The following is a 9,048-nucleotide window of genomic DNA, read 5'->3' on the forward strand; positions in this document are numbered from 1 at the left end:
CATAACCTTGTGAGGTAGAATAGTTAACAAATAAAACAATGTGAAGCCTCCAGAGTAACATATAATTCAAAGTAGAAGAATAATATATAGGCAACAGTGACCAGTACAGAGAATTCAGTCCGTATATTGCTGAGAAGTGAGGGGGTGCTTTGCAGAACAGATTATTTGAACTCAGCTCTTTGTTTATCTGGTTTATTGTTGGCATAGTTAGGAAACAATGTAAATGTAAATAAGAATTTTTGAAACAAAATACCTGTCATGCTTTAAAAGTATTATAATCAGTTTTGTCAACAAAAACTGAAAATTGGAGGAGAGGAAATAAAAGCATGCTAAATTTCTTAATGTAGGGTAGAATTTATTTAAGATTTTTAATTAGAGAGAAAAAAATAGATTAAAGAGTCTTTTTCTGACCACCTGCTGCCTGTTAAGAAGGTTTCTTTTAAGCTTTTAGATAATAACTACTAAAATAAATTTTTTACCATTTATTAAGCATGCAACTTTGTGCCACCTACTATGCTAAGCACTTAAATACTTGTCTTTGAAAATATATAATGATGCCAGCCTAAGCAACATAAAGAGACCTTGTCTTTACAAAAAAATAAAAATAAATTGGGTAAGCATGGTGGCACATACCTGTGCTCCAAACTACTCGGGAGGCTGAAGTGGGTGAACTGCTTGAGTCCAGGAGGACGAGGCTACAGTGAGCCAGGATCACGCCACTGTACTTTAGCCTGGGTTACAGAGCAACACCCTATCTCAAAGGTAAATAAACGTGTGTGTGTGTGTGTGTGTGTGTGTGTGTGTGTGTGTGTGTGTCTGTGTATAAAATGATATGAACATATATAATGATGCAGGAAAATACAATATAATAAGCTAAGAAGTCAAAAATCAGATATTAAAACAGTATCACAGTTTTTATTTTAAAATATAAATATGCATAGAAAAATAAAAATATATATATTATATAATAATAAAAGCACTCCCTCTGAGGAATAGAAATGATTGTTGATGTTCATCTCCTTTAAACACTTTCCTTTTCTATTTTCCAAATTCATTATGATCAGTGCTTATTACTTACAAAATAAGAAAAAAGGTGGGAGGCCGGATGATGTGGCTTATACCTGTAATCCCAGCACTTTAGGAGGCCGAGGTGGTAGGACTGCTTGAGTCCAAGAGTTCAAGACCAGCCTCGTCAATATTGTGAGATCCTGTCTCTACAAAAAATAAAAATAAATTAGCCAGGCTTGGTGGCTCACACCTGTGGTTCCAGCTACTCAGGAGGCTGAGGTGGGAAGATCATTTGAGCCCGGAAGATTGAGCCCGCAGTGACCTGTGATCTTACCTCTGCACTGCAGCCTGGACACAGAGTGAGACCTTGTCTCAAAAAAAAGAAGAAGAAAAGAAAAAGTATGGGAAAAGTATTAAATTTTACTTGACAGTGAGAATCTTGGTTTAGTTAAAGGGGAAAATCTTCTAATGATAATTTTCAGTGGGTACAAGAAAAAGAAGCTTTTTAACTTGAATGTTTATTTGTGTCTAAAAATAAGGATAGAAAATAATTCTCATAATTTCTTCTAAGCCTCAGTTCATAATTGTTATTATTCCTTATTTCTTCTTTCAACCAGGGTTCTGTATACACCTGGCCACACTGATGATCATATGGCTCTACTCTTAGAAGAGGAAAATGCTATCTTTTCTGGAGATTGCATCCTAGGGGAAGGAACAACAGTATTTGAAGACCTCTATGATTATATGAACTCTCTAAAAGAGTTATTGAAAATCAAAGCTGATATTATATATCCAGGTGGGTAATTTTTTATTTTTTTATGTTTTTAAATAGAGACAGGTCTTGCTATGTTGTCCAGGCTGGTCTCAAACTCCTAACCTCAGGCAGTCCTCCCCACTGACCTCTAAAAGTGCTGGGTTTACAGGCATGCCAAAGTGGATAGTTTTTCAAACCTAGCAAACCATTTGTGTCAAATGATGAGGAAGGTTCATTTTGGCTTGTCTCTCTATGTATTTGTCCTTGAAGAGATAATACATAAGTCCAGGCTCGGTGGCTCACACTTGTAATCCCAGTACTTTGGGAGGCCAAGGTGGGCAGATCACAAGGTCAGGAGTTCAAGATCAGCCTGGTCAAATGGTGGTCTCGAACTAAAAATACAACAATTAGCTGGGCGTGGTGGCACGTGCCTATAATCCCAGATACTTGGGAGGCTGAGATAGGAGAATCACTTAAACCCAGGAAGCAGAGGTTGCAGTGAGCTGAGATCATGCCACTGCATGCCAGCCTGGGCAACAGAGAAAGACTCCATCTCAGAGAAAAAAAAAGAAAATACAAACTACTTCTTTAAAATATACCCCTCTTTGGGAGGCCTAGGTGGGTAGATCTCCTGAGGTCAGGAGTTTGAAACCAGCTTGGCCAGCATGGTGAAACCCTGTCTCTACTAATAATACAAAAATTGGCCAGGCGTGGTGGTAGGCACCTGTAATCTCAGCTACTTGGGAGGCTGAGGCAGGAGAATTGCTTGAACCTGGGAGTCAGAGTTTGCAGCCTGGGCAACAGAGCAAGATTCTGTCTAAAAAAAAAAAAAAAAACCCTAAGTCTTATCTAGCCATGTAGTTAAAGAGAAGAAGTGGAGAGCCGTATTAATAACTTTTGATAAAGATATGAGGATTCTTTTTCAACATAAATACAGTTATTAATAGAACTGCTAAACAAAAGAAATAAGCTTACATTGAAACGGGAAAATATTTTCATTCCATAAGCTACCATCATTTTTGTTAACTTGATTTCTATTTGGACCACATTTTAGCTATGTAACTTTGAGTAATGTTTGACCTCTGAGCTTTTTAATTTACAATATTGAAATACCAATACCTTCTATATCAACTATAAAATGGTGTCTTTATTTCCATTCTCCAGAAAAAGAAACATGTTAGTATCTCAGATCTCACTAGACTGCTCTACAATATGAATCTCTCCTTCACCTTAAGAGCTAAGAAATGCTTAGGTGCAGTGGCTTACGCCTGTAATCCCAACTTTTTGGGAGGCCAAGGCAGGCGAATCACCTGAGATCAGGAGTTAAAGACCAGCCTGGCCAACATGGCAAAACCCTGTCTCTACTAAAAATACAAAAATTAGCCAAGCATGGTTGTGGGTGCCTGTAATACCAGCTTCTCAAGAGGCTGAGGCAGGAAAATCACTTAAATCTGGGAGGCGGAGGTTGCAGTGAGTTATCACACAACAGAGTGTGACTTATCTAAAAAAAAGCTAAGAAAGAGGACCCAACAAAAAGGCCCAAAAGGAAAAAGAGACTAGGTCACTTAATTTTCTAAGTTCTTCTAACTTGCTCCTAACCAAGCCATTGAAAGATCCATCCATCCAATATCTTCAACACATTTACACTCTGCAATGAGTTCCTACTGCTGGGGGAATAGAAAACATACAATAGAGCTGGGCATTTAGATTAATATGATGACATTAAGTGGTTGGAGGCTGATAGCTTTGGGGGGTTTTATTTGTTTTGCTTTGTTTTTGCTAAAGATAGCTATTTTTAAAGAGAAGAGGGCAGACGTTCAGTAAATTCACATTCAAGCTAAGCTAATGAGAGGCTGCATAGTAATGATTAATCCAGTGAACTGGCTTACTAGCACATCAGTTGTTTATATGTAAATTATGCTCTGTAGCCATACCTACCATATATTAAAGCCTTCTAGCCATCAGGTTTTGTGCAGGGGACTTTACAGTTGTCATCCTCACCGAAACCCTGTAAAGTAAGTAGTTGTTTCCTAACCACACAGCAGAAGAAATAGCTTAGAGAGTTTCAGAGCCTTCCTCATTTTATTAGCCACAAAGTGAATAAATGATAGGTCTGTGTCTAACCAGATGCTGTAATAGGTTAGCCTGCTTCTGGATATTTTGTTTTCAGATATTTGAGAACATCCTTCTTGCAGACTTGTATAATATATAATATTAATATGTACCATGTTGAAGAGGAAGTAAATTATAGTATAACTTAATCTGGGTTGTCAAAATTTCTGACATACATAAGCCTATACATAGGATTCTTAAAGTTCTGCGGGTCTTGTGAATTTTTAATAAATCTTGGTCACGTACATGAAACTGCTTTTTACATTCTCCTTTTGCAGTATTTTATACGCTTAGCCTAATGGTTGAGAACACAGAGTGGTTAAGAGATCCTGTCGGAATCCTAGCTCCACCCCTTCTTAGCTATGTAACTGTGGACAGAGTATTTACCCTCTGTATGCCTCACTTTCTGCCACAGGAAAGGTGTAATAATTGTACCTACTTCATGGGATTCTGTGGCCTCATTGGCCTCTGAGAATATCACTGTATGACAGCACTATGTGGCAGTCAGTGTAATTCAGTTTTCAGAAAATGTTTATCAGATGTCTGCTGTGTAGGTAGCATAGCTTAGAGGTTAAAAATGTTAGCTTTTGTGGCCAGGCATGGCGACTCATGCCTGTATTCCAAGCATTTAGGGCAGTCCCTAGCACATAGTGAGCACTCCATAAACATTACCTATTGTGATTATTGTAGTTGCTATTTTTATTGCTGTGTTTTATTGTTAAATTTTTATTCCATATTTTTAATGTATACAATGTTTTCTATAGATTGTATTTGCTATAATTTTCTAATTGGGGGTCATTGTATATAATTTTTAAATCTCTTTCACCTGTATAGCTTTGCAAATAGTTCATATTTGACCGAGTTAGCTTCGGTTATACTTAATATTTTTTTATCTGGCTGAATTAACTCCTATAATTATTTTCATTTTAGGACATGGCCCAGTAATTCATAATGCTGAAGCTAAAATTCAACAATACATTTCTCACAGAAATATTCGAGAACAGCAAATTCTTACATTACTTCGTGAAAACTTTGAGAAATCATTTACAGTAATGGAGCTTGTCAAAATTATTTACAAGGTAATTTTCAGTTTTCTTATTTGTATATAGCCACAAATTTATTAGAATTATCTATTTAGTAGACTATAGAAATGGTAAACTTATCATATCCCAGATCAGAAGTTACGTCACTTTTCTAGATTTGAGACCAGTCTAAACTTTCTACAATGCTAAAATTAAACAAAAACTGGCCTTAGAGAACAAAGATAGCCATTTCAAGCCATCATTGAACTTTATATATTTAACTATGTAGGAGAAACTACCAACAGCCTGATGATTACATTTTGTAATAATTTTTGCATTATTGTAACCATCTTGATTATCTGGTGTCCTAGCCTGCACCGAGAGGAGGGGTGACCTGCTAGAGACAAATATTGGGATGATAACAGTGAGAAGCAGTAGCAAAGCAGTGAGAAATAGTAGCAATGCCAAACAATGAAGAAAAAGGAAAAAAAAAATCAAAGAACATGAGTAAAGTAGTATGTAGGGAAAAAGCTTTACACCTCAGTGGCCTCTGAGAATATCACTGTATGACAGCACTATGTGGCAGTCAGTATAATTCAGTTTTCAGAAAATGTTTATTAAATGTCTGCTGTGTAGGTAGCATAGCTTAGAGGTTAAGAATGTAAGCTTTTGTGGCCAGGCCTGGTGGTTTATGCCTGTAATCCCCGCATTTTGGGAGGCTAAGCGGGAGGGTTGCTTCAGCCCAGGAGTTCAAGACAAATTGAGGCAACATAGTGAGACCTCATCTCTGCAAAAAAAAATAAAATAAATTGTGATGGAGTTTCACTCTTGTTGCCTAGGCTGGAGTGCAATGGCATGATCTCAGCTCACTGCAACTTCCACCTCCTGGGTTCAAGCGATTCTCATGCCTCAGCTTCCCAAGTACCTGGGATTATAGGCGCGTACCACCATGCCCAGCTGATTTTTGTGTTTTTAGTAGAGACAAGGTTTCTCCATGTTGATCAGGCTGGTCTCGAACTCCTGGCCTTAGGTGATCCGCCCACCTCAGCCTCCCAAAGTGCTGGGATTACAGGTATGAGCCACTGCACCCGGCCCAAAACATTTTTTACATGAGCCAGGCGTGGTGGCACATGCCTGTGATCCCACCTGCTCAGGTGGCTGAGATGGGAGGATCACTTGAGCCTGGGAAGTCAAGGCTTCAGTGAGCCAACATCACACCGTTGCACTCCAGCATAGATGACGGTGCAAAACTGTATCTCAAAAACTTTTTAAAAAATTAAATTTAAATTAAATTATACAGAAATATTACCCTGTAACATAACAAATAAATTATAGGGTCAACTGTCTGTGGCATCATCAAAACATTCTAAGAATAATTTTTACATTTATTCATTCATAAAATATTAATGTGTTTCTGCTATGTATTATGCTAAACACTGAATATTCAGTAATGAACAAAACTGATACTGCTACTGGGCTGGTAACAAGAGCGATACTCCGTCTCAAAAAAAAAAACAACAGATACTGCTACTGTCTTTATGGTGCTTACAATCTATTCTCTCTATAGGAATATATAGAATATAAAGCAAGATTTATACAAAGTGAAATTGTTTAGGTTATTGCTAGTTAAAAATGTGTTTAAGGTAAACTTTTGTTACATTTTACTTTTCTTCAAAGCTTTCAAAAAAATTAACTGTTTTTTTTTAAAAAAGTAATTTTTTCATCCTCATTTTTCTTTTAGAATACTCCTGAGAACTTACATAAAGTGGCTAAACATAATCTCTTGCTTCATTTGAAAAAACTAGAAAAAGAAGGAAAAATATGTGAGTATGCTTCCAAATTTTCTTCTGTTACCAGCATTTAAAATATTTTTACAGATGCCTTAGTTTCCTTTGAGGAAAAATAATACCCATCAAAGTTCTCCCATGAATATCACTTTAAGTTGGAGAGACAGACACTAGGATGGTCAGTAGCACAAGGCCAGTTGACCACAAATTGGAACCAAAAGCTCACATGGGAATTAGAATCTCAGTTGGAATTCCAGTCCTACCCACCAGAATGGCAATAGAAGACATGTAGTAGGAAGATAACTTCTCCAAGACCCCAAAACTACAAAGAATTTTACATGTGGTAGATTTGGGAACAGCCAAAGGTTTTAAACAGTATTAAAGGTAGTAAGCTCAGAGACGTTGAAGCAGTAATTATATAATCATTTTCTAGTGTTTGTTTAATTTGTCAAACTAATAATCTTTATAGAAATGTAGTCCTTAAAATCAAGAATTTCTAAGCTTGAATTTCATGTAGAAGCCTTAGCAATGTTTTTACATATACCAAAAATACCCAACTTTATGTTGAGCAACAAAATTTTAAGAATGAGTGCTTTTTCTAGCCACAAGATAACTTAAAATCTAGTGCTTTTACTTATCTGTTGTTAAATTTTTACTCTCTGATTTTCTTTCTACAGTTAGCAACACAGATCCTGACAAGAAATGGAAAGCTCATCTTTAATTTCAGATTAAAGAAAGCTTGTTTTATTTTGCTTTGAGAGAATGGTATGTTTTCTTAACTATAGGTTATTTATAGAGAATATAAAAGTATAAAATATTAAAAGTCACCCTAGATATACTTTAAAATAATATTTTGCTAAAATATGTAAATTACACTATATTGCCATATGATAGGTTATTTCTCTAACCTTGGTCTTATAATGTTTTACCAAAAATTCAGACTCTAATAGTTTATCAGTTTTCAATGGATTATGTAAAATGGTTACTTTAAAAATAATAAAATTTATCTAATTTAAACTTGGTATTATTTTTGGTGGTTAGTTACCTATTACTAGTGATCAGTAATACGGTTTTCTATAGCTACTTTATTTAACAGCACAGATTTCTATGCACCCGTACTCTTTCCTCAACCCTTGTCTCTATTTGTGCATAATCACTTTGTCTTGATGTTTCTATCAACTATATAATGACTATCTATTGGTTCCATAACTCTGTATCATGTGTATTTTCTTCATCTGGTATACCACAAATGATCCATGCAAATGATTTTTTGGTGACTGAAAAATATTAAATTCCCAATTTAAAGTATTACATGATAATTATTTCTGTAATCCATTATTACAACCAACATACTTCCCAAGTTTACATTTTAGTATATAAATAGTCATCAGCTTATATATGAATTATATTCCAAAAGTTTACTTTTAAATTAAAGGATTATAAGATAGGGCATTTTTTATATTTTTATATAAGTAATGTTCTTATATAGTGGTTAGGTTCACAAGGTAGTCCACCAATCATTATTTAACTTATACAGTTATCAAACTATCATACTAACATAAGCCTAGAATCCTGAGTATACTTTGTTTATTCTTCCCTAATGGATGAGAATTTTAAAAGTTTTTTGTTTATTCATTTGGTTTTGAGACAGAGTGTCTCTCTGTCACCCAGGCTGGAGTACAGTTGCACAATCTCAGCTCACTGTAGTCTCTACTTCCCAGGCTCAAGCAATCCTTCCACCTCAGCCTCCTGAATACTGGGACTACAGGCACACAGCATCACACCTGGCTAATGTTTTTATTTTTTATAGAGACAGAATCTCACTATGTTGTCTAGGCTGGTCTTGAACTCCTGGGCTCAAGCAGTCCTCCTCTCTCCACCTCCCAGAGTGCTAGGATGGTAGACATGAGCTTCCACACCCCGCCAGACTTAAAATTTTTTTAATATTCTTTGGTAGCTTCACCTCTTTCTGCCTGTTTTCCCAAGGTCCCTAGCATTTTCATGCCATTCTAATACACTTATTCTCATGCTTTGAAGACCTAGACCCATATTCCTAAAACTGTTTCTTACTACAAAATAACTGTAAACTCAAAAGCAACCTAATTGAAAAATAGACAAAGAACTTGAATAGACATTTCTCCAAAGAAGATATACAAGTGGCCCATAAGCACGTGAAAAGATATTCATCATCACTTATCATTAGATAAATGTAAATCACAACTACGAGATACTGCTTCAGGACCATTAGGGTGGCTGTAATTAAAAATTTCTTTTAGGCCGGGCGCGGTGGCTCAAGCCTGTAATCCCAGCACTTTGGGAGGCCAAGGCGGGTGGATCACGAGGTCAAGAGATCGAGACCATCCTG

At 36.2% G+C, this 9,048-nt stretch overlaps 1 protein-coding gene across 1 annotated transcript in view; it reads left to right on the top strand.

Moving 5' to 3' along the window:
- Positions 1-7,704, top strand: part of LACTB2 (lactamase beta 2) — a 31,381-nt gene extending 23,677 nt beyond the window's left edge. Inside the window, exons 4-7 of the mRNA XM_017544608.2 lie at positions 1,626-1,804; positions 4,805-4,953; positions 6,638-6,719; positions 7,361-7,704. Coding sequence (XP_017400097.1) covers positions 1,626-1,804; positions 4,805-4,953; positions 6,638-6,719; positions 7,361-7,404 — 454 coding nt within the window. The 3' untranslated portion in view covers positions 7,405-7,704. The remainder of the gene's footprint in view (positions 1-1,625; positions 1,805-4,804; positions 4,954-6,637; positions 6,720-7,360) is intronic.
- The last annotated feature ends 1,344 nt before the right edge of the window (positions 7,705-9,048 follow it).

This window comes from Cebus imitator, unplaced genomic scaffold (assembly GCF_001604975.1).
Source record: "Cebus imitator isolate Cc_AM_T3 unplaced genomic scaffold, Cebus_imitator-1.0 Scaffold9, whole genome shotgun sequence".
Lineage (NCBI taxonomy): Eukaryota > Metazoa > Chordata > Mammalia > Primates > Cebidae > Cebus > Cebus imitator.